Source organism: Aquarana catesbeiana, linkage group LG01, assembly GCF_042186555.1.
Source record: "Aquarana catesbeiana isolate 2022-GZ linkage group LG01, ASM4218655v1, whole genome shotgun sequence".
In the NCBI taxonomy this organism is placed as follows: domain Eukaryota; kingdom Metazoa; phylum Chordata; class Amphibia; order Anura; family Ranidae; genus Aquarana; species Aquarana catesbeiana.
Genome location: NC_133324.1, coordinates 285106691 through 285132356, shown reverse-complemented (window position 1 = coordinate 285132356; position 25666 = coordinate 285106691). Strand labels below are relative to the sequence as shown.

The following is a 25666-nucleotide window of genomic DNA, read 5'->3' as shown; positions in this document are numbered from 1 at the left end:
AGGCGAGAGATAACAAGGGAGTGAATGAGGAGCTTGGTGGTTTCATTTGTTAAAAAGGGGCGAATTTTAGAGATGTTACGGAGGTGAATTCTACAAACTTTTGACAACGATTGGATTTGAGGCTGAAATGACAAGTCAGAGTCTAGGATTACACCTAGTACCCTGGCGTGAGGGGAGAGACTGATGGTTGCATTATTGATTTTGATGGAAAAGTCATGAAGGGGGGCACAGGCGGGGGGGAATATTAATAGCTCAGTTTTAGAGAGATTTAGTTTAAGGAAGTGGTGCGACATCCATGCTGATATGTCAGTTAGTAAGTTAATAATGCGAGAGGAGACTATGGTGAAACTGTACTGCTCTGGTCACAGTATGTAAAAAAATAAAAAAAAAATACTAAAAACATTTTGAAAAAGGTGAAAAAATAATAATAAAAAAAATTATATATATATATATATATATATATATATATATATATATATATATATATATATATATATATATATATAATTTTTTTTTTTTTTTTTAATACTGTCACCAGTTAGTGTCCATGATCACTGCCACACTAGTCATATGATTACAACTTAAAAAACTTGCCGTGCCTCTTACTAAATACCTTGGACTCACTACTTTTCGAAATGGGGTCATTTGGGGGGTATTTGTACTGTCCTGACATTTAAGGGCCTCAAGAAATGAGATAGGCCACAGTACATCAGGAATTATACATTTTAAAATATATATAACATAGTTTGTAGACTCTAAAACTTTCACACTGACAAAATAATATATCCTGATTTGGGTTATTTTTACCAAATAAATGTAGCAGAATACGTTTTTGGCCTAAATTTATGAGGAAAGATTATTTATTTGCAAAATCTTATAACAGAAACTAAAATATATATATATATTTTTCTTTTTGGTATTTTTTCATTTATATAAGAAAAAAATGAAAAACCAAGCGGTGATTAAATACCACCAAAAGAACCTCTATCTCACTCTAAAAAAAAATTATAAAAATATCATTTGGGTACAGTATTGCACGAGTAATTTGTAAAAAAATGTGTGTAAATTGTGGCACCAACCATAATAATTTTTAATGCGTGAAGCTGCCCCTTTAAGTGGATATCCACCTCAAAATAGCATACAACCTCAGCTTCACAAAACAAATCCAACACAAACCACATAAATACAATATGTGCTATACATTAATCCATATAAATCAATTGATATGCAGAAAATTTAAAAAGTCCATTAAAAAATATGAATAGTCCTTTTAAAAGAATCTCCAACCACCGTGTCATCTGATTATAAAGTGCATAAAACGCCTTCAATTAGTGCTCCACCTCAGTGTGTACAAAATGCACACTTACTAACAATACATGTTATATACGCCTTGGATGTTTTTAAGGGTATCACCCATTTTTGTTCCTCAAATCACAGTTGTGAAAATCCACAAGTATATGGCCACATGCAATTTACACAACCACTGGCCCTCCAGATCTCCTTTTCTTATTCCCAACCACCGGGACCTAGAAGAAAAATGTAATTTCTGAGATAGTGTGACATAGTTTATCAACAGTTAAAGAAAAAATATAAAAGCAATTTTGTACTTTTGCTAAGGTCAGCACCAACATATACAAGTATATAGTGTGGAGAAAGGGCAACACCGCTGCAGGTAATAGTAATCCTCCCACTAATGACTGGGTGCTGGTCCAGTCCGTGGTCAGAGCAATCCAAATAAGAAAGAAGAGTGATGACCGCACTCCATAATCAGAGGTAAAAAATTGTGTTCTCCTTTATTCAATAAAAATCCAAAACATGAATCAAGTCATAAAACGATACAGACAGACACAGCCAAGGTTAACGTTGTGTTATGACTTAGGTTTTGGATTTTATGGAATAAAAGGGAACACAATTTTGTACCTCTGATTCTGGAGTGCAGTCATCACTCTTTCTTATTTGGATTGCTTGGACCAACATATACAGCCTGGTTTTTTGTCCTGCAGGCCGCACGGTCCAAGCCGGCATGCGTTCCAACAACCGGAAAGGCTAATCCGAACCCAACAGGAAGTGGCGTAAACGATGGCGGCCGCACAGCCTCAATGAATTTTGTATACCAGCGTCATCAGGAAGCTCCTGGTGCATTGAGGCTCATCACTCTTTCTTTCTTATTTGGATTGCTCAGACCAGGGACTGGACCAGCACCCAGTCATTAGTGGGAGGATTAATATCACCTGCAGCGGTGTTGCCCTTTCTCCACACTATATACTTGTATATGTTGGTGCTGACGTTAGCACCATACAATGTAAGTGCAAAATTGCTTTTATATTTTCTTTAACTTTTATTAAACAATATCACGCTAGCTCAGAAATGACATTTTTCTCCTAGGTCCCGGTGGTTGGGAATGAGAAAAGGAGATCCGGAGGGCCAGTGGTTGGTGCAATTGCATGTGGCCGTATACTTGTGGTTTATCACAACTGTGATTTGAGGAACAAAAATGGGTGAGACCCTTAAAAGAGCATACAAGGCATATATAACATGTATGGTTGGTAAATGTGCATTTTGTACACACTTTGGTGGAGCACTAATTGAAGGAGTTTTATGCGCTTTATAATCAGAAGACTTGGTGGTTGGAGATTCTTATGAAAGGACTATTCATATTTTTTATGGACTTTTTTCTTTTTCTGCATATCAAGTGATTTCTATGGATTGATGTATAGAACATATTATATTTATGTGGTTTATGTTGGATTTGCTTTGAGAAGCTGAGGTTGTGTGGTAAGCGCCTGACTTTTTTATTCACTTTTTGCATGAGTAATTGTCATTCAAAATGTGAGAGCACTGAAAGTTGAAAATTGGCCTGGGCAGGAAGGGGGTGAAAGTGTCTGGTATTGAAGTGGTTAAGAGAGATTTCTTTTATGGAAGATGAGGACCATTATCTTATGGAGCTAGCAAAAAGTTGTGGACTTACAGTGTGGGGTAGGGTTAAAGACAGGGCACCCAGGGGGTGTGTCCTCAAGTTTTGCCAATGTCCAATCACCTGAAGTTACGAGTCCATAACTTATACTCATCTTTCCTATGGGCAGTCTTTGCTCTCTTGAACAACTGCCTTTTTCCAGGTGTGTCAGGTAACATGCTCTTTGCTGGATGCTGCGGTTCCTACAAATAACTCATATGTAACTATAGAACACAGTGGTGATGTAGTGACTGCAGGAACCACAATGACCAGCAGTGGAAATACTATCTGACAAACCTAGAGACTGAAGATTTTTAGGGGGAAGTCAATTCTCTGATTCATTCACCTTTTTATGTAAATGTCATGATGAGCTTTTTATCTCTGGGAGCATGCTTTTTACTACACATGCTAAAAGCAATATGTGAAAAGAATTAAAAGAGCTCCACCTACCTGATGAATCAAAGACTAGAGAAAATTCATATTTGATGTTTGATATTTTACAAGTACTGACAATACTAAATAAAGATAGATAATATGTACAAAACCACAACACTTTTTACCACTGATTAAAGAGGTTCTCTTCTTTATATTGATAACGGATATGTTAGATGTGCTGTATTTATTTCAATGCAGAAGCATGCTATGTGCATCTCTGCTTTACTACCTGTATGAGGTTGTTGCTGAGACGCACAAGACGTGGAGTCAGTGTGGGTTCCTGCAAAGTACAGCTGTCAGATGATAAAGTCAGTTCGATCCCCGTGAGTAACTGTGTTGCTGTGGCAACCCATTCCTCCTTAGGTGAGCCAGATGTCGGGCTCATCATGTGTTGGATGGCTTCATTCAGTGCAACCTCTGAACACTCAAAGCATTGTCTGAAATCTGAGAGTTTCAGTAAGGAATCCTAAAAAGAAGAAACAAGGGAGTCAAGTCAAAATAAGTATTTGATTAATTTCCTGTACAGCAGGGGTCTCAAACTCAAATTACCTGAGGGCCACTGGACAAGTTTTCATATCCCATGGGTGCTGCATGCAAACTTTCAAACTTCAAAAACAACATTAAACTATATACAGTGGTAATTACTGCTTGCTACTAGTCACTGCTTACTGCCAGATGCTTGGCAGTGTTTGCTCTGTGTTAAATGAGCCAAGTTTGCTTTAAGTGAGTTAGCAGTTGAGACCCTAAAAACAGCCCAGAGATGGGCAACAGTTAGCCTAGACCTGGTGCTAGATTTATTAATGGATAAAAAATATATAATGCGCTTGGTGTATGTGAATAAAATGAATGAATTAATAATAAATTATAAACAGCAGCACTCACAACACTGTACCCAGCAACATCCAAAAATATATAGAAAAACATGCTGCGCTGTCTAAATGTGTGAATCAACCTTCAAATATAATGAATAATCATATAAACAATAAAGTCCATAGTATTAAATTGCAAACATCCTTAAACAAGTGCAACATCCAGTGCTTGAATATATCCGGCAAAATTGTCTCCTTACCAGATCCAAAGACCTATCAAGGTCTATACTTGCATCTGTGAGCTCTATTACCCCTCCCATTAGGTGCAGATCAGCTTGACTTATCCAGCCTCCCAGCAGGGAATCGGTGAAAACGAGCCAAAGATGTAGCCACAGGATATCCTCAGAGGCCGATTCAATCAGCGATCATAAGAAAAAAAGGAAACTCATTGCGCAGCGTCCTAATTAAAAAACTGGCATTTATTAAATAAACAGTTACTTACCAGTAACATCCTTTTCCAGGAATCTTTCAGGACAGCACCATAGAGAGACACTGGCTCCTCCCCTCTTAGGAAACACTGCCTTTCAATTAAATATTTAAATCTCACTATCCCACCGGCCCCTCAGTTCTTCAAGAGTACCTCCGGCCAACTGGGGAGACAGAAGAATACGTCATAGAAATCTTTATCTTACCTGACGCTCTCATGCAATGAGTTCTCATAGATAGCCAACAATTTGGGTGGGTACCTGTGCTGTCCTGAAAGATTCCTGGAAAAGGATGTTACCGATAAGTAACTCAGTTTTTTCCCATTCATCTTTCAGGACAGCACCATAGAAAGGATAATCGAGCACCTTACCTTAGGGAGGGACTACTGCCTGCAGCACTTTACGCCCAAAGGCCTGGTCTTTGGCTGACAGCAGGTCCAATCTGTAGTGCTTCACAAACGTGGCAAAACTGGACCACGATGCAGCTCTACAGATATGCTCCGGAGAAGCACCAGCCCACTCTGCTTGAGAAGTCGCCACGGCCCTGGCGGAATGTGCTTTAATACCCTTCTGGGTGCTCCAACCCACGATTACATAAGCCTGACTAAGGGCCAACCTCAACCATCTGGCTATCGAACGTTTAGAGGCTCTGGACCCTTTCCTAGCCCCTAAAAATAACACAAAAAAAAGAATTGGATTTCCTAAACTGTTTTGTACTATTTAAGTACTGAAGGACGCACCTTCTAATGTCCAATTTGTGGAAAATATGTTCCTGTTCCCTCACAGGATTCGAACAGAAGGTAGGTAAAACAATTTCTTGACCTCTATGAAAACTAGAAAAACAAAAGAGAGAGAGGAGCGCCTCTAAGTAAAAGTGCTTTATTCCATGTAATGAAAGAAAAGTAGCCACTTACATATTAGCAAAGAACAAAGCTCTCCACAGGTAGAAAACAGATGGTATGGCTGCGAATTCAAACACAAGCTCGAAGAGTGTCATGGGTCCGTGGCTGCAATGATGGCAGGGAACCAGGACGGGAACAGCCGATCATGCAGGGGAAGGAAGAGACAGCTCGCGGAGCCAGCGTGTGACGTCAGTTGAGTGAGGGAAACACAGCGCGTTTCAGAGCATTCGCAACGTCCATGGGGCGCATGCGCGCTCCTTTCTCAAGTGTAGTTATAGGGAATAGGAGGAGAGGCATTTATATGCGCCGGCTGCGAGACAACACGCAGCTGGCCAAGTGGAAAATATAAACAGTAAATACCGCGCTGTGATGAATTATAAAGTGAATAATAGCAAATATTGAAAAAATATTATTATTGAAAAAAATTATATCCAAAAAGCTGCCGCTACAAGTGAGATACACACCCAACAAACCAACTAGCAATAAGTAGCAGCGCTAATTACCTAAAAAACATACACCCGAAATGATATATAGAGTGACATATATGATTAAATATATGTGAATACACAACAGCTCATAAACAAAATGGGTTAAATACACATAAGAAAACAACTCTAAAAAGGCATCATCAAGTCCATTTAGATATAAATGAGGAATTATATAATCCTGTGATAGTATCTCCCAAGTGATGTTTGCTGGGTAAACAAATGAGTCCTCCACCGCACCACTGTGATAACACCAGTAAATATATATGCTTACCACAAGGCAAGCTCAAATAAGCTTGTGACCTTAACCCGGTCGGGGCCTTTAAAAAGAAGGGATGAATGGAGGCGATGATACACCACATAGAGGAGTCGTCCCCGTAAAACTTTTCATAGACACTTCCAGAGCACCGGAACACAAGTTACTCAAGGGGTCCCCTATGCCTCTCACTGCCACTGCCTGATTCGTGGGGCAGCAGAAGCAGTGAGAGGCATCTCCCCCTTTGCAATTCATAGGGGACTCAAGGGGTCCCCTATGCCTCTCACTGCCACTGCCTGATTCGTGGGGCAGCAGAAGCAGTGAGAGGCATAGGGGACCCCTTGAGTAACTTGTGTTCCGGTGCTCTGGAAGTGTCTATGAAAAGTTTTACGGGGACGACTCCTCTATGTGGTGTGGTGGATCATCGCCTCCATTCATCCCTTCTTTTTAAAGGCCCCGACCGGGTTAAGGTCACAAGCTTATTTGAGCTTGCCTTGTGGTAAGCATATATATTTACTGGTGTTATCACAGTGGTGCGGTGGAGGACTCATTTGTTTACCCAGCAAACATCACTTGGGAGATACTATCACAGGATTATATAATTCCTCATTTATATCTAAATGGACTTGATGATGCCTTTTTAGAGTTGTTTTCTTATGTGTATTTAACCCATTTTGTTTATGAGCTGTTGTGTATTCACATATATTTAATCATATATGTCACTCTATATATCATTTCGGGTGTACGTTTTTTAGGTAATTAGCGCTGCTACTTATTGCTAGTTGGCCAAGTGGAAAGATCTCTAAAACACGGCATTATAGGGACAAGGAAATGCAAGATGGAATATTAATCCATATCTGCTAAACAATAAAGTGGTGTAAATATATGATAATGTATAAAATATATGGGCAATGACAATGAATAATAAATACTACAACTGGATAAAAAATGAAAAATGAAAATCCATTGATCTACCCGGACAACATAAAATACAATAAAATAAAAATAGAAATAAAAATGAAATGAATAATGGGAGAATTTAACCACAGCAACCACCAAGGTGTAAAGTGCAAGCCATAGAGAATACCCTCATTGAAACCAAACTCAATAAGTTTCACAGGGACCTAAATGACTACTCCAAAGGAAATATCTTTTCTTGGAAGAAAAATAATTCCATATCGGCCCTCATGAACGTTTACCCTTCTCCAGGGTGTCTGATAAAGCGCTTTATACTAAGCGTAAGGTATCTCCTTCAGCAACCACACTCAATACTGGTTCTTTCTCCTCCTCTAAAAAGCCTATTAGGGATATTAATCCACAGAGAGTTAATCCTTTACCTCAAAGAGCATTGCACACACATGGACCCAAGATTAGACATAGACCCCAAGGTCCCCCTAACAAACATTTACCTAACATCAATCAAGCCACAACATCTGTCAAGTCCAACAGTCATTTATCCCCAGTCAGTGAACTTTCTGACATACCTTCCACTATATCTTCTACACACCCCCCAATTTTGCTTCATCCTGTTCCATTATCGCCTCATCCATCACTTCTCCCCCTGTTCGCTCTACCATCTCCCTACCCAATACTTCTGATATTGCACCATCTATTGGTTACAATAATGACACCAATAATTTTCTTCCCCTTTCTTCCTTTGATCTCCTAATGGGCGACTTTCAAAATGGTGAAATACCTGCACAATCGGCTTCCTTGTCCTTTTCTCCTTTTTTTAGACAGGGGCTTCCATCCCAAACGTCGTCGAAAAAGAAAATACATAGACGAGGATGCATGGGAGAATGTAGAAAACAAAAACATAAACAAAAACACCAGCACCAAACTACAGAAACTATAAAATTGTTTAATTTATCATCCCACACATTAACAGATGATGATATTTCCCTGTTAAGTATAGGCCTTACTTTTTCTCCCACTACACAACCCAATTTGTTCCAGTTGTTTAAAGATCTCAACAGATTTATAAGAAACCTTACACTTAAAAGATTCTTTCATATACAATCACAAAATGACCAAACAGTTTCATTAGATTCCTCTGCTTTACCTACCCTAGGTTTCCCTGCAACGAATCCCAGGACTTCTTCAAAAGAGAGTCCATCCTTCTGTCCATGGGTCTGAAAGAACCCCCATATCCTCGAAGGCCAGATCCGTATGCCTGGAAACCTGGGAAAAGACAGCATCTAGTCTAGGAGATTTATTCCAGACTAGAGTCTCCTCTTCTGCAAAGGGAAACCTTCGCTTCAAAGCCCTTGAAAAGAAAGGTTTCCTCTCAGGACCTTTCCATTCTTTCTTTATGGCTCCCAAGAGATCCTCCACTTCGTCAAGGGAAAGTTTATAGCGAGAGGTTCTTGTGGATTCCCCATCTACCTCCTCTGCATCCGACTACTGTGACCGCCATGGCAGGCTTAAGGTTTCCCTGCGATGAATCCTAGGACTTCTTCAAAAGAGAGTCCATCCTTCTGTCCATGGGTCTGAAAGAACCCCCATATCCTTGAAGGCCAGATCCATATGCCTGGAAACCTGGGAAAAGGCAGCATCTAGTCTAGGAGATTTATTCCAGGCTAGAGTCTCCTCTTCTGCAAAGGGAAACCTTTGCTTCAAAGCCCTTGAAAAGAAAGGTTTACTCTCAGGATCTTTACATTCTTTCTTTATAGCTCCCAAGAGATCCTCCACTTCGTCAAGGGAAAGTTTATAGCAAGAGGTTCTTGTGGATTCCCCATCCACCTCCTCTGCATCCGACTCCCCTTGGGAATCTGAAGCGGGGCTGTCTGGCTCCTCCTCAATTTCCTCTCTGGAGCCCCCTGGTCTCTCTCCACTAACAGAAGGAGTGTCCACTGGGCTAGGTGCAACACTCTGCTGCACTGGTGAAGGATTGCTCTGGGCTTGCGGCAACTGGAAGCTAGAAAAAAGTGCTTTAAAGGACTGAAAGGTGCTAGAAAGCTCCTTGACGGATGCAGCCAGATCTGTACTCTGTTCTGCGGCCTGCTCCATGACTAAATCCTCAATGCACTCTTTGCAGAGTGCCTTGGTCCAGGATTCCCCCAAGCTGACTCTACAAGAGGGACATTTTCTCTTGTAACCATGAGGCGACTTGCTTTTCTCTGTGGCTTTCTGAAAAAGAGAGAGAGAGAGCTGCCATAAATGCCCAATCCTACCAGTGCCTTTACAGAGGACCACCAGGAGTGCCCCCCCCCAGGACCAACCACCACCAGGGTCCCAGACACACTCCCCTTCCCCCCGATCACCAGTGAGGGGAACACACCCGTGAAGCTATCAGGATTAGGTAAGGGAACACCACCCCAGGGTTCCATTTACCTTAGCATGGCTAGTGTTATTGTCTCCTGGAGCAGTTCGTGAGACCTCTGCCTCCGACATGTCCGCTGAGGATAGTGATTGATCGTGCCCCCAACAGCTGACTCTACAGCAAAGAAAAAGGGTCGCACCAGCCGAACGCTTGGTCCGTTTGCTGTCCCAGAACCGGAAGACGCGGGATTGGACGTTCCTGCCCTCGCCGGAACTGACGTCGCCCGTCATCCGGCCAGGCCATAGAGCTTCACATGCTGGCTGCTTGAACAGGCAAGAGAGAACCGGTGCACTTCCCACAGCGCCCCCCTGGGTGGAAGAACGCGGACCTCCTCAGCTGTCCTCCTTCCCCAAGAGAAGCTGAGGCACGCCAAACCAGTTTTAAACATGTAACAGCGGCTCCCCAGCCTTTATCTGACTGAAAAGAGCGTGAGAGAGCGAGAGAGGTAGAGAGACCCGACTCCCCCCTCCTCCTCAGAATATTTTGGATTCAGCCTCTTTGACTGTCCAGCCACGGCTCCCTAGCAGTGTCTCCCCACTGGAGGAAACACCTGAACTGAGAGGCCGGTGGGACGGTGAGATTTAAATATTGAATTGAAAGGCAGTGTTTCCTAAGTGGGGAGGAGCCAGTGTCTCTCTATGGTGCTGTCCTGAAAGATGATTGGGGAAAAACTACTTACAACAAGACTGTAATCACAGGAATTGGAAACGAAAATCATCCTAGCACTCTCACGAGCGTATTGACGTCACCGCTATTTCTGGCCCAGATTATTATTCATTATATTTGAAAGTTGATTCACATATTTAGACAGCACAACACGTTTTTCTAGATATATTAAACCTCATAGTTGAGAATAATTTTTCACACAGGTACGCACTCAGCCCCCCTCACACCTATACGCACTAAGTCCCCCTCACACCTGTACGCACTCAGCCCCCCTCACATCTATATGCACTAAGCCCCCTCACACCTGTATGCACTCAGCCCCCCCTCAGACCTGTATGCACTCAGCCCCCCCCCCCCCACACACACACCTGTATGCACACAGCCCCCCCTCACACCTGTATGCACTCAGCCCCCACTCATACCTGTACGCACTCAGCCCCCCCCCCACACCTGTACGCACTCAGCCCCCCCTCACACCTGTATGCAATCGCCCCCCCCCCACATGTGTATATATCACACACGCAGACATGTACACACACACACACACACACACGTACACACCGACATGCACACACACACAAACACAAAGACAGACATGCACACACACACACGTACACAGACATGTGCGCGCACACACACGTACACAACCCCCCCCCCTCTTTTCACTTGTGTAACAGGAACACAATGTAACTCCATCATGTCAGCTTGCCAGTTGTCCCATCTGAAGAGATTCAATATAGCGAGTCCAATTTACAGTTCAGCAGTACACTGCTGCACACACACTAACTTGGTGACTTACTCTCCGTGCTGCTCTCTCACATCTGCATGCACCTGAGAGGGATGGGTCCACTGACAAGGCTAACCTCACCTCCTCCCCGAGGTCCGCCCAATCACATTACTAACGAGTGACCTAGCAGCAGCAGGCTCTTCCTGAGCAGGGTAGGGGTCACCTGCGACCGCGGGCGGCGGGGGACATGGGGAGGAGGAATCAGGCGGTGACTTCTGCGGCTTGTGTGATTCTCTATTGCAGGCGTTGCACGGGCTAGTGGCTGCAAGCTAAGTGGCAAGTGCTGCGGATCATTTGTAACCGCTCCGTGAGCCGTAAATGGGCAGCGGGCTGGTACTTTGAGACCCATGCTCTACAGTAACTGGTAGGTTTATTTTAACAGCGAGAGACAGAATAACAAAAAACCCCAAAAAACGCACTTCAAAATAAATGGAATATAAATTGATTTGCATGTTGATGAGCGAAATAAGTATTTGCCCCTTCACAAAACATGACTTAGTACTTGGTGGCAAAACCCTTGTTGGCAATCAAAGAGGTCAGACGTTTCTTGTAGTTGGCAACCAGGTTTGCACACATCTCAGGAGGGATTTTGTCACACTCCTCTTTGCAGATCCAAGTCATTAAGGTTTTGAGGCTGACGTCTGGTAACTCGAACCTTCAGCTTAAAGTCTGGACACTGGCTAGGCCACTCAAGGACCTTAATGTGCTTTTCTTGAGCCACTCCTTTGTTGCCTTGGCCATGTGTTTTGGTGATTGTCATGCTGGAATACCCATCTATGACCCTTTTTTAATGCCCTGGCTGAGGGAAGGAGGGTCTCACCCAAGATTTGATGGTGCATGGCCCTGTCCATCGTCCTTTTAATGCAGTGAAGCTGTCCTGTCCCCTTAGCAGAAAAACACCCCCAAAGCACAATGTTTCCACCTCCATGTTTGACGGTGGGGATGGTGCTCTTGGGGTCATAGGCAGCATTCTTCCTCCTCCAAACACAGCGAGTTGAGTTAATGCCAAAAAGCTTGATTTTGGTCTCATCTGACCACATTACTTTCACCCAGTACTTTTCTGAATCATTCAAATGTTCATTAGCAAACTTCAGATGGGCCTGTACATGTGCTTTCTTGAGCAGGGTGACCTAGCAGGAGCTGTAGGATTTCAGTCCTACACGGTGTAGTGTGTTACCAAATGTTTTCTTGGTGATATGGTCTCAGCTGCCTTGAGATCATTGACAAGATTCTCTCGTGTAGTTCTGGGCTGATTCCTCACCATTCTCATGATGATTGAAATTCCACGAGGTAAGATCTTGCATTGGGCCACAGACTGAGGGAGTTTGACAGTTATTTTATGTTTCTTCCATTTAACAAAAAATTGCAACTGTTGTCACCCCCTCACCAAGCTGCTTGGCGATAGTCTTGTAGCCCATTCCAGCCTTGTCTGGGTCTACAATCTTGTCGCTGACATCCTTGGACAGCTCTTTGGTCTTGGCTATGGTGGAGAGATTGGAATTTGATTGAGTGATTTCTTCTGTGGACAGGTGCCTTTTATAAGGGTAACAAACTGAGATTAGGAGCACTCCCTTTAAGGGAGTGCTCCTAATCTCAGCTCGTTACCTGTATAGAAGACATCTGGGAGCCAGAAATCTTGCCGATTCATAGGGGATCAAAAACTTATTTCACTCATTAAAATGCAAATCAATTTACATCTTTTTTGAAATGTGTTTTCTGGATATTTTTGTTGTTAATCTGTCTCTCACTGTTAAAATAAACCTACCATTAAAATTATAGACTGATCATTTCTTTGTCAGTGGGCAAACGTACAAAACCAGCAGGGGATTAAATGCTTTTTTCCCCTCACTGTACATAGGGTAACTGCTCTGCTGATCAAATCCGACAAGTCTCCAATGATTATGATGATCACTGAAAATGCATCTTTCATTTAAGTATTACATGGTGATTAGGGATGAGCTTCAGGTTCAGGTTTCGTGGTGTGGGTGTCTATTTACTTTATTCATTTTTTGGGGGAATGAGTAATGGGGGGTACTAATGTATCCTGTACTCATATTCCTGGGGAGTTGCATATCTGGGGGCCTTACCATTTCTGATAAGTCCACCCCTGCAAACCCCCACATCCTCTTGGGGATGAGGCCCTTGTCCCTGTAAATGGGCAAAAGGTGCCTTGAAAAGAGGGGGAGGGGGGGTTCTTTACTGCCCCCCACCTTTGCAAGGTATCCTCTTAGGCATGTAGCCCAGTATGGTTCAAGAGGGAAGGGAACACACACCACTACCCACCCTTTCCTGGCCACCCAGGCTGGATTCCTGGATGAGGGTCTAGTGTGAAACATAGGAGCAACCCAAAGTTTTTTGTTTTTTTTAACTGTTTAAATGTGTACTGGTGTAGGGTTACACCTATATTTCATACCAGACCCTCATCCAGGTACTCGGCCTACGTGGCCAGGAAAGATGAATTGAAAGGGTGGGGCCAAGCATTTGGCCCTTTCCCCTTCTGAACCATACTACTTGGTTATTCCACTGGATGGCTTTACCCTTTGGAGGAAGTAAGAGGTTTTTCTTGTATGGATTAGTACCCTGCAAAGCAGTACTTTTTATGTGTGTCTTTGAAAAGGCATGATGCACGTGTAGCGGACAACAATTAGGTCCAAGATGAGGTAAAGACTTGCGTACTCACAAATCCAAGCAGCTAGTGCTAATGAAAGTCGCAGATGGTCGAATGTGACCAAGTCACTATAGGTGGGCAGTGGAACAAGACCAGAGATTAGATGATTTACAAGATTCTTCAGAAGCAGAACAAACAGCGGGATGATGCGAGATAAAGCACAGAGCAATGCTCCGCCACACTAAAGACATCAGTGCTCAAATCACTCAGTCCTACTGGTTACCACAGTGAAACCAGCGGCTGGCAGTAAAAAACAAGTTTGCAACTGCACAGTAGCGAGTAGCGACTAGCTTTACACTCTAGGAGAGTCCTGAAAGACTGACACACCAGAGGCCATGGCTCTAGATTTGGATAGTGCTCTGCTAATTATCAACAGTACACGAAGGTATAGGAAGCACCACAATACAGAACTCAGTGCTCAAAGGACATACTCCAGGCTAACCCTGCAATCTTCCAGTCCAGTGGGGTCCAGGTACAGCCTCCAAAGCTGCTGCTGAGGATAGCAGCAAACAACAAACCGGGAGTAACGCCGCTCCAGGTGATGGTAATATCTTCCTTAATGATCAGGTGCAGGTCCAGTCTGTGATCTGGGTAACTGATGCCGGAGACAAAACGATTGACCGCACTCCAAGGATAAGGAAAATTGCTTTATTGGTATAAAAACATCCAACATGAAAAACCATCGAGGTTACAGCATCCTGACAGCACAGAGGCGAGCATTGGTTTTTATACCAATAAAGCAATTTTCCTTATCCTTGGAGTGCGGTCAATCGTTTTGTCTCCTGCTGCTGAGGATACATTAGCTCAAGCATCATTTTTGAAGCCTTAAGTGAAGTCGCTGAAGAAATAAATATCTACTGTGTATGGAGTATCTTGAGGAGTGCAAATAAAAAGAACAGCAAGAAAGGTGTGCAGCAGTGAAGTGAGGAGGATATGACAAGTAGGCAGTATGTCTGTGCAGAAAAGGAGTGAAGAGGGTATGATGGCGGCAGTATGTGCATAAGGGGATTGCAGACTATACAACAGCGGCAGTATGTGCAGGAGGGGACTGCTGAGGGTATGGAAGCAGGCAAAACGGACAGAAGTGCAAAGGGTATAGAAGAAAGTCTAATGAGTGCACTAGGGGTGGGATCTTGAACTGGAGGCAGAATCCCCCATGTGAATGTAAAATAGTCACTTAGCTTTAATACTATAGAGGATATGAGTTGTGTCACATACACAAACATAAGTGTTTATGCTCTTCTCTTTATAAAGAAGAAAAGCTATGATTAGTCACCTGCATAAGTAGCAGCTGGGCTGGCCGTTCAGGAGGGGAGGTCATGAAGTCAAGGTGCTTAGACCGGCTGTAACCACTCATACACAGCGTAGGGCACACTAGCCGAACCACTGAAGAGTAGTCCCCTATTTCATGTAATCGTTGGATCTCCTCCAGTGACTGGCATCTCTCCAGAGACTTTAGACTATTCTCAATCTAGAGAAAAAAACACATCAGTGGAAAACTAGACAACTGTAACAACATTTTAAAAAGATAATCTATAATTTTCATATTAGATTAAAATCTTAATTAGCACAACAACAGAAGCAAAATTCACAAAGCAACTGTTTAATGCACACAGAGATATATTTAGCAGTCAGCAAGGGTGTTATATTAAGTTTTTAACATTAACACATCTGAAAAACACAAAACAACTAAAAAGGCATGCAAGAAAACCCACAAAACTCGCTGGAAAACGGGCCTCCAAAACGCATGGCTTTTTTTTCAATATCATATGTTGCCTTCCAATGCTGCTTGCTGCAATGGTCAGACTCCTTTTTTGTTAATCGCATATGCATAGATGTGAACATAGCCTTAGAATCTTTGCAAGATTCCACAAGACTTGACAGAAAATGGTAGGTTTTCTGAGTTGTGCCAACAGTAAACCTATTGAATATATAAGCCTGGCACAATGGCACTGGGGTTTGAATGAGAATCTGGACATGCATTCCATTCTGTAAATTGCACATCTGGTTTCATTAGATTATTATATTTATTTTTTATTATTTTGGTGCAAGCCGTGAGGTGATTTAATAAGGTATTTCATAGTAACGGTTTCTTAAAAAAAAAATACAAAATTAACAAAGGTTTTAATAATGCTTTTTAGGCTGGGTTCACACTGTTGCGAGTTGGATGCAGTTTCTCCACATCCAATTCGCAATAGCAGGAAATTTTGACCGGCTCTCTATGGAGCCAGTTCACATATCTCCGCTGCATTCCGGTGCAAATTTGCACAGGAGTCCTGTGCGTCTTTTGGTCCGTTTCAGGTCCGAATTCAGCCAAAAATTCGGGCTGAAATCTGACCTGAAATGATGAACCAGGATGCACCAGACCCCTGCTGGGAGCCGCATGCGACGATGGTATGAACCCAGCACTGTACCTGTTTGCAGCGGCTCTCTCCCTGCATTGAGAAGAGAGAGAGACAGCAGTGAGAACCATTTTCTCCTGTTGCTATCAATAAATCTTGTTAGCAGAGAGCAGGCTTCGGAGCCCAGACATGATTTTTGTGTCTACAGACGTACCCAGTCTGGCTCGGGAGCATGCCTGCATGTGAGCCCCAGGAAGTGGCTTCCTATGGTGGCACAGAGAGGGACCCTGAACAGGAGGTTTGGGGTCGCTTTGTGCAAAACCATTGCACAGAAGTATAACATGTTTGTTATTAAAAAAAAAATAGGCTTCACAACCTTTTTAACTTTTTAGGTGTACATTATATTGACTTTAGCTCTCATTCTGGAGTGTTCATTTTGCAGGTTGTTTTGCACTTTTGGGTTGTTTTCTGTCTTCTCTTCTGCAATAAACTGTCTGTCTACTTGTAAGCTTTTTTAAAAAAAAAATGCCATCACTTCCATTTTAAGTCAAGCAGCAAATGGTTTCACAAACAGGGAATTTTAGAGAGTTTATTTTAGCGCACAAGACCACTGTCTGTTGTTAGCTAGTTAGTACTTAATAAGTTTATCTAAGTCTAATGCTACAGCAGGTACTTCCAGGTGCCCGCATGTCAATTCAACTTTCATCTAGAGCCTCCAAGAATAGAGTACTGGGGCCAGCCCCCTACTGCATTTTGCTATTGGTCAGCGATAGCATCTATCCCAGTTTTGAGGTAATACTAAAGTGAGAATGAGGCACTTGACAATAAATCTGGGAGAACGCAAGAACAATCGCATATTGTCCTGCTGGCACCAATAACTGGCAGTGCAGCCAGAAATAACTGTAAATCAAGTACAAACCTCCTCCACAGAAATTGTAGAGTCTAGCTGTAGATTTGGTAGTCTTATTGTCACAGATTGTTCCTTTTCTTTCAGTCTGTATTCTCTAGCTTCTGGAGTTTGAAAGAGGTCCGTGCAGATGTCAAAGTTTTCTAAAGCTTGTTCCATGTCCCCCTAATTAGAAATAGCAACCATGAAGGCAATTAACAACATAATATTCTTTAAACAAAATCCATCAAGAAGAATATAACAAAATGAAATGGATAAGAATAATTATAATAAAAAAGCTTCAGTGAAACAATACCAGCATATATCAATCAACTGACCTGGAGAGCCAAGAATCTTGCCTTCAGCCAGTACACTCTCACTACATAATTGAGCCAGCCATCTGGAAACAGGTCACGCTGAGAAGCTGCAAAAGCCATCATCATCTGATCCTCCATAAAGTGAGATCCAGAGAACTCGGCTCCAAAGCAGTCTCCAGCAACTCCAGCAGGACACTTCCAAGGAGATGCTACACAGACAAGAAGGCTATTTTAAGCAAACATATCCAAATGTGCCATAACATGATAATATGACTGTGGAATCTACTCTGTACAAAAAGCAACATTGAATCAATACCTGTGCCATTCTTAACTTTCGATAGAAGCCATTGGTCTAGCTGAAGCTCCATGCAAGTCAAACTCATAACCATCATGTCCTGTAAAGAACAGTGAAGAAGAGGGATAAGTGATATTTAGCCCCAAGTCATACTTGAGGGAGGCATGTAGGCAAATTTGAGGCATTTTTTTATGTTATATTTTTTTTTGGAGTGTAGTGCTGTACAATAGCTTCCAAGGGCCAGGATTGTGCATGTTTGACGCCATAGATCATTAATATTGTGAATCTGGGAGCGCCTTAAATGTTTGCAATGTGTTTTCTCACTTTTTTTTTTGCATGCCCCCACTGAAGCCAGTAAGGACAAAAATGCCCAATTCTATTTTCAAGAGTAGCCAATTTGGAGCTTCAGGCATTCCGCTACCGCCGTCTGAATGTTCAACAGTGATCAGGGACCATTTAAAAAGCATTGGCTTGTACAACATTTTAGAGCACTGAGCTACAACATGCTCAGGTGTGAATGGGGCTTTTATGCCAGTCAAAAAGTTGCCTATCGCAGCAATGTAAAGGAGATATTTATAACCATGTCCTCCCTTCAGAAACATAGAATTATCTTGTAATGCATTAGACAATCCTGAGTTCTGCTCTCATAAGAGCACTGTTCACAAGGAACTCTTGCTCCTCATACCTAACTGAAAGATATTGGTCCTGCACAATAAACCTACCATTTTACACTGAGTGTCTTACACCTATGTTTTTGCAAGATTACCTTTTCAAATGTCTACAAGAAATATTTAAACTAAACTTAAAAAGTAAATTTTCCTTATGTTGACGCTCAGTCCCCGTTCGACCGGTCAAAACGCATGTCGAATCGGAAGCCTATTGCCGGCAATAGGAGGGTCCCAATCAGTGCGACGCAAACTTTGCGGCACCGTACTGTTTTCCAAAAATAGTTTTGTCACTACTTTTGCCCACTTATTGTTATTGTACACGATTTAGATTAGATTAGAGGTTTAGAGAAACCAAATCAGCTTCTAACCTCAACTAGTTCAATTAAACTTTGACAATAAAACCTGGAAGACAATTGGTTTCTATGCAGAAGTGAGAGATTTTTGCACTCTTCAGCTTTAATAAATAAACACCATTGATTGTGTATAAGTGCTGTAGGCAGCAAAAGAAACGCCAGTTTAACATGGCTGCCCTAAATCTATGTAAGATTGCTGTCCTTCTTACCCGAATGTGCTGGTTCTTGCAATCCCTGAGCAGTGGGTTGGGTAGTCCACTACTGTGCGTCCTCCAGCTATTGTAAATATTAAGCACAACATCTGCTAGACCTGAGGGCCACTTCACTAAGAATTTCTGAGCAATCACTTTCAGATATCTCATCAAGAGCTCCAGAATACCACCATTTTCCAGATTATCCAACAAAAATTGATGCACATCTTGCTTTTCTGTAATGACAGTACATGAAAAAGAAGCCAGAGCTTAATTTACAAAATTCTATGTGTACCTAACATGTATGTTTCAGTGGAACAGAGTAAGCAAATATTATCAATAAAAATAATTAGATCCAATGGATATAAAAAGTCTACACACCCCTGTTAAAATGTCAGGTTTCTGTGATGTAAAAAAATGAGATAATGATAAATACTGTCAGAACATTTTTCAACCTTTATTGTGACCTATAAACTGTACAACTCAATTAAAAAACAAACTGAAATCTTTGGGGGGGGGGGGGGGGGGGGAGTAAAAATAAAAGACTAAAATAGTGACACTTTGCTGCAATGTAAAGTAGTGAGTGTACAGCTTGTATAACAGTGTAAATTTGCTGTCCCCTCAAAATAACTCAGCACAGCCATTAACGACTTCCCTACAGGGCACTTACACCCCCCCTTCCTGCCCAGACCATTTTTCAGCTTTTAGCGCTGTCGCACTTTGAATGACAATTGCGCGGTCATGCTACACTGTACCCACATGACTTTTTTTTTCCACACAAATAGAGCTTTCTTTTGATGGTATTTAATTACTGCTGGGTTTTTTGTTTTGTTTTTAGTAAAAATAATAACCAAAAATTTTGAAAAAATATATTTTGTACTTAGTTTCTCTCAGTAAATTTTGTAAATAAGTAATTTTTCTCCTTCACTGATGTGCGCTGATGAGGCAGCACTGATGGGCACCAATAGGCTGAACTGATGGGCATTGATGAGGTGGCACATATGGGCTCTGATGAGGCGGCACTTATGGGTACTGATTAGATGGCACTGATGAGGAGGCACTAATATGCCGCAGTTCTGGGCACTGATAGGTGGCACTGATGGGCACTGATGAGTGGCACAGATAGGCGGCACTGATGGACAGCAGTGATGGGCATTGATAGGCGGCACTGATAGCCAGCACTGACTGGCATCACTAATGAGCACTAATTGGTGGCACTTGTGGGCGCTGATTACTGGCAATGGTGGGCACTAATTGCTGGCACTGATTGGTGACATAGTGGCGCTATATTGTAATCAGGGCACTGATGATCAGTGCCCTGATTACATGTTTTGTTGTTCCCTGTGAGGAGATGCCGCTGATCAGCTCTCCTCGCCACACACACTGTCAGTGTGAGACGAGAAGCACCAATTACCGGCATCTCCGTGTTTACATGTGACCGGCAGTGATTGTACACAACTGATCACATAGTTAAAGAGCCACGGACGCGGCTCTTTACTGAGATCGGGGTCGCGCCGTGTTCTAGCAGACGAGTGGCTGTTCTGGGACGCCGTCATATGACGGTGTCCCAGAACGAGAGCCGCACCATCTCGCTGTCATTTGAAGGTGGCCGGGTGGCAAGTAGTTAATGTCTAAACCACTAGCGACAAAAGTGAGTACACTCCTAAGTGTCCAAATTGGGCCCAATTAGCCATTTTCCCTCCGGGTGTCATGTGACTCGTTATGAGGCGTACACACGGTCGGACTTGCCAACGGGACAAGCTCCAACGGAAGATTTAAAGCATGTTCTCTATCTAAGTCTGTCGGAAATGCCGACAGAAAAAGTCCAATGAGGCATACACGCAGTCGGAATATCCGACCAAAAGCTCCCATCTGGCTTTTTCTGTCAGGAATTCCAGCCGTGTGTACGCGGCTTTAGTGTTACAAGGTCTCAGGTGTGAATAATTTGCTGTTATTGCTCTCACTGTCTCATAATGGTCACTGGAAGTTCAACATGGCACCTCATGGCAAAGAACTGTCTGAGGATCGGAAAAAAAAAATTTTTGCTCAACATAAAGATTGCCAAGGCTAGAAGATTACTAAGACCCTGAAACTGAGCTGCAGCACGGTAGCCAAGACCATAGAGCGGTATTTATAAGTATAAAGGGGGGCCAGGGAAAGCTGTACTTTTTTATATTGATGCAGAGAATTCATTAAAGTGGTTGTAAACATCAGTCATGAAATCTGAACCAAACACATACTGTATATCTGCAGTCTTTACTTGTCTCTCTCTAAAGCTCTAGGTGTCATTTCTCTCTGGTGCTTCATTCCTCTGTTATCAGCAATTGTCACGTATAAGAAGTTTTCCTGACACCTGAGATAAATTTGTGATGAGGGAGCTCAGCACACAGCTTGTCTATTCAGGACAGCTCTATATCCTTCCTTTGTTCCTCCACTGTGTGTGAAGGGGGTGTGTCCCTTTCCTCCAATCAGCTCTCACACAATGTACAAGAGCTCTAACTGCAGCACTTTGCCCCAACCTCTGTGCTCCTGACAGATGAAGGATTTTATCACAATTCTGTACTTTTGAAGGGAGGTATAGAAGACTGCAGAGAAACAAGTAAAACGTATGTAAGAGGATTTGTTTAATCTCTGTGTATAACCTGAGGCTATTCACTTCACTGGGTATACAATTACTTGAATTACTATTAACAGAAAATCAATTCTGACTTGAGCAAAAGCCCATGTACACAAGCCTAAGGCCTCATGCACATAGGACGTTTAAAAAATGCCAGCGCTGCTGCCAGCCAGGAAAAAACGTTAAAAACATGCTGTTAGCCGTGTTTTTGAATAGCCTTTATGGGAGTTTTCTCACTAAAAACACTCCCTATAATGTAAAAATGCCTAAAAACGCTAAACCCTTGTTACAGCGTTTAGCCGAGTTTTTTTGCATTTTGCGTTTTTACAGCTCAACAGCCTCTGCTCCTGATCGCACAGGCTGTTGCTTTTATCTACTGCCCCTAAAAGCTTATGCCTTCAAACACCTCTGAATGTTTGTGTGTGCATGGACACATAGGCTAATATGAAGGGGCGTTTAGAGGCAGTAAAAAAAAACCGTCAGATGCCCCTAACAGCAGCTGTAAAAACGTCCTGTGTGCATGAGGCCTTAATATTACAGCAATGCAATTTGCCTCAGACCTGACTCCATAAATGTAGTGGAATCACTTGACATCACATGATCACCAGCTTGGAATTTGTTCCGTTTTATGCCTGATTGTATCTCATAGTTGCTGATAAAATCTTCTTCTTCCTCTGAGTCAGATTTGCGAAGCCTAGAGGAAACACAGAATAATAAAATATACAAGGTCAGCAAGACTAACCAAACTGAAATCAAAGCTATTATTATTGGGAAAGTGAACACCTTGAAAGAAATTTGCACCTGTATTTACTCAAAGACAAACCTGATGTTATATGTGCATTAACAACGGCATCTTATCTAGCGCACACATGCTATGAAACCAGCATATCATATCAGAGACCTCTTGTATTTTTAGGGAGAAATCTGGATATGATCTGTCTCATGTCATGTCTTCAGGCAGCAAGCAAAAGATGTCCTAATGTTATGAAGTCACTTTAAATAATAACTCACTGCTCTGTGAAAGTTTATAGACCAATATATAGCAGACACATGTGCTCATTAGTTATGAACAACCAAGGCCCATGGAAAGCAGGAGGAGTCTTGGAGATACCATAATCTATAATTTGTCATTGTTGTAACTGCATACTCACTGCTGGCAGATGGAACACAAGCAAATGGGGATCTTCCTTAAAATAATATAAAACTCAGAATACTGCAGACATCGATCTTTTAACTATTAACCACTTCAGCTCTCATACCTTTATACTGCTTAGAGCAGGGTTCCAGTCCCCCAAATATTTTTTTCTTTAAACACTGCTCTGTAATTGTCCAAAATTGTACATGAACATTACTAACATGTCATATTTTATGGGCGTTTACTTTCTTTAGAAATAGTTTGTTACTCAGAGATCTCGGAAGCAGGCAGGTTCCATTTTAGCTGTGGGCATCTGAAGCCCTCCTGTGTTCATTTCCTGTGCAGATGGATACCAGGCATGCACCTCCCAATCTCGCGCATGCGCAGTAATGCCGCTGCGCGGCTCTCCTTCTTCCAATAGTGCGAGATTTCGGCAGTAGGCGATTCGCAAGGATTCCTGGGATACATGCCGCCGCTATCCCGGGAACCCTTGCAAATTGCCTAGTGACGTAATTGCCTAGGCGGGACGGGCGGAAGTAAAGAAGAAATAACAGAAAAAAAGGTATTTCCAAACAGGAAAAAAAAATTAAAAATGACATTGTGAAAAGGATGAGCTAAAGGGATGCATTACAGAGAAAGTGCAGAAAATGGGAGGAACTCTGCTTTAAGGATCAGATACATTTTTACATTTCCACTATAGGCCTGTTCACTTGGCATTGGCATCAACGTTGTCATTACTTAAAGTGGAAGTCCATGCAAAAACTAAAATCCCTACATCTATAGCCACCAACATTATAACCCTAACCTATCTAGCCATGAAAAGAAAAAATCTGTATACATGCCTTTTCTGGAGGCGATCCGACCCGATCTTCAGCGGTGGAAGCTCTGATCCCACGCTGAGCTGTCAACGGAAACCCCATAGTAACTATGGGTGACGTCACTTCCCATTCATTTCACAGTCGTCGTCGGACATGTACTCAGCAGAGCTTCCGCCGCTGGAGATCGGGTCGGATCGCCTGCAGAAAAGGTATGTATACTCATTTTTTCTTTTCAGGGCTAGATGGGTTTATGTTAGAATGTTGGTGGCTATAGATGCAGGGATTTTAGTTTTTGCATGGACTTCCACTGTAATATAACAAAATACATAGATACATTATTGGCGGGGGAAAATATATTTTTTTTGGCAATATTGTCTTGTAAAAATTATTTCATTTTCTATGGAATCTATAGACAAAAAGATTAAAACTTTTTTTTTCCTATTCATCCCATTAAAAATGATGCTAAAATTATGTTTCTGGTGCAAAGTATGTCAAACTTATTTAACCACTTAAGGACCAAGCCTATTTCTGACATTTGTTGTTTATAAGTTAAAATCAGTATTTTTTGCTAGAAAAATACTTAGAACCCCCAAACATTTTATATATATATTTATAGAATAAAATGAAAGTCACACCATATTTGCGCAGCGGTCTTACAAACGCAATTTTTTGGAAAAAAAATACACTTTTTTGAATAATAAAATAAGAAAACAGTAGTTAGCCCAATTTTTTTGTTTAACCACTTGCTGCCCGCCCACCGTCATATGTCGGCGGGACGGTGCAGCTGTTATCCTGGGCCGCCGTCATATGACGGTCCAGGCCCTCCAGGGGGCACGCGCACCTGCCGCGTCACTCGGGTCCCGGTGCTCATGCCCGGTGACCCCGATGTCCGCCAGGCACCCGCAATTGCCCGGTAACCAAGCAGGACCGTGGATCTGTGTATTTAAACACACGGATCCACGTCCTGTCAGATGGGAGGAGACTGATGGTATGTTCCTTGTACAGAGGAACACCGATTGGTCTCCTTCCCTTGTGTGTCCCCTCCCCCCACAGTTAGAATCACTCCCTAGGAACATAATTAACACCTACAGCACCCCCTTCTGGTTAACCCCTTCATTGCCAGTCACATTTATACAGTAATCAATGCATTCTTATAGCACGGGTCGCTGTATAAATGTGAATGGTCCCAAAAATGTGTCAAAAGTGTCCGATATGTCAGCCGCAATATCGCAGTCACGATAAAAATCGCAGATCGTCGCCATTACTAGTAGAAAAAAAAAAATAATAAAAATGCTATAAATCTATCCCCTTATTTTGTAGACACTATAACTTTTGCGCAAACCAATAAATATACGCTTATTGCGATATTTTTTACCAAAAATATGTAGAAGAATACGTATCATCCTAAACTGAGGAAAAAATTTGTTTAAAAAAAAAAAATGTGGATATTTATTATAGCAAGTAAAAAATATTGTGTTTTTTTCAAACTTGTCACTCTTGTTTTGTTTATAGCGCAAGAAATAAAAACCGCAAGGGTGATCAAATACCACCAAAAGAAAGCTCTATTAGTGGAGAAAAAAATGATAAAAATTTCATTTTGGTACAGAGTTGTATGTGCGACAGCGCTGAAAGCTGAAAATTGGCTTGGGCAGGAAGGGGGTGAAAATGCCCTGTATGGAAGTGGTTAATGTGAAAGATTATGTTACACTGAGTAAATTGATACCAAACATGTCATGCTTTAAAATTGCGCGCGCGCGTGGAATGGCGACAAAATCTCCATAGGTGATGCCTTAAATTTTTCTTACAGGTTACCTGTTTAGAGTTAGAGAAGATCTAGTGCTAGAATGATTGCTCTTGCTCTAACAATTGGGGCAATACCTCACATGTGTGGTTTGAACACCGTTTAGATACGTGGGTGTGACTTGGGTATACGTTCGCTTCTGCGCGAAAGCTCGTGACATGGCGCTTTAAATTCTTTTATTTTACTTTTTATTTTTACACTGTCCCTTTAAAAAAAATTATTTTGATCACTTTTTTATTCCTAATACAAGGAATATAAACATTCCTTGTAATAGAAATAAGCAGGAGAGGGCCTCTTTAATGTGAAATCTGGGGTCAAAAAGACCTCAGATCTCACATTTACACTTAAAAGCAATAAAAATAAAAATAAAAAAAAATAATGTAATTTTGTTTTTATACATAAAACAAAATGGACCCTTTAAGGCCGGAGGTCGGAAGTGACAGGTCCGGTCCTCCAAGGGCATAGAGTCGAGTGG

The 25666-nt window shown here is 42.1% G+C and overlaps 1 protein-coding gene across 4 annotated transcripts in view; it reads right to left on the bottom strand.

Moving 5' to 3' along the window:
• The window catches only part of CABIN1 (calcineurin binding protein 1), a 372633-nt gene that overhangs the window by 306259 nt on the left and 40708 nt on the right, over positions 1 to 25666 (bottom strand). For all 4 annotated transcript variants that reach the window (XM_073629206.1, XM_073629207.1, XM_073629208.1 and 1 more), the window contains exons 11-17: positions 21998 to 22131; positions 18839 to 19056; positions 17630 to 17708; positions 17335 to 17522; positions 17030 to 17182; positions 15045 to 15239; positions 3618 to 3854 (exon numbers count right to left, since the gene is read on the bottom strand). In XM_073629206.1, coding sequence (XP_073485307.1) covers positions 3618 to 3854; positions 15045 to 15239; positions 17030 to 17182; positions 17335 to 17522; positions 17630 to 17708; positions 18839 to 19056; positions 21998 to 22131 — 1204 coding nt within the window. The remainder of the gene's footprint in view (positions 1 to 3617; positions 3855 to 15044; positions 15240 to 17029; positions 17183 to 17334; positions 17523 to 17629; positions 17709 to 18838; positions 19057 to 21997; positions 22132 to 25666) is intronic.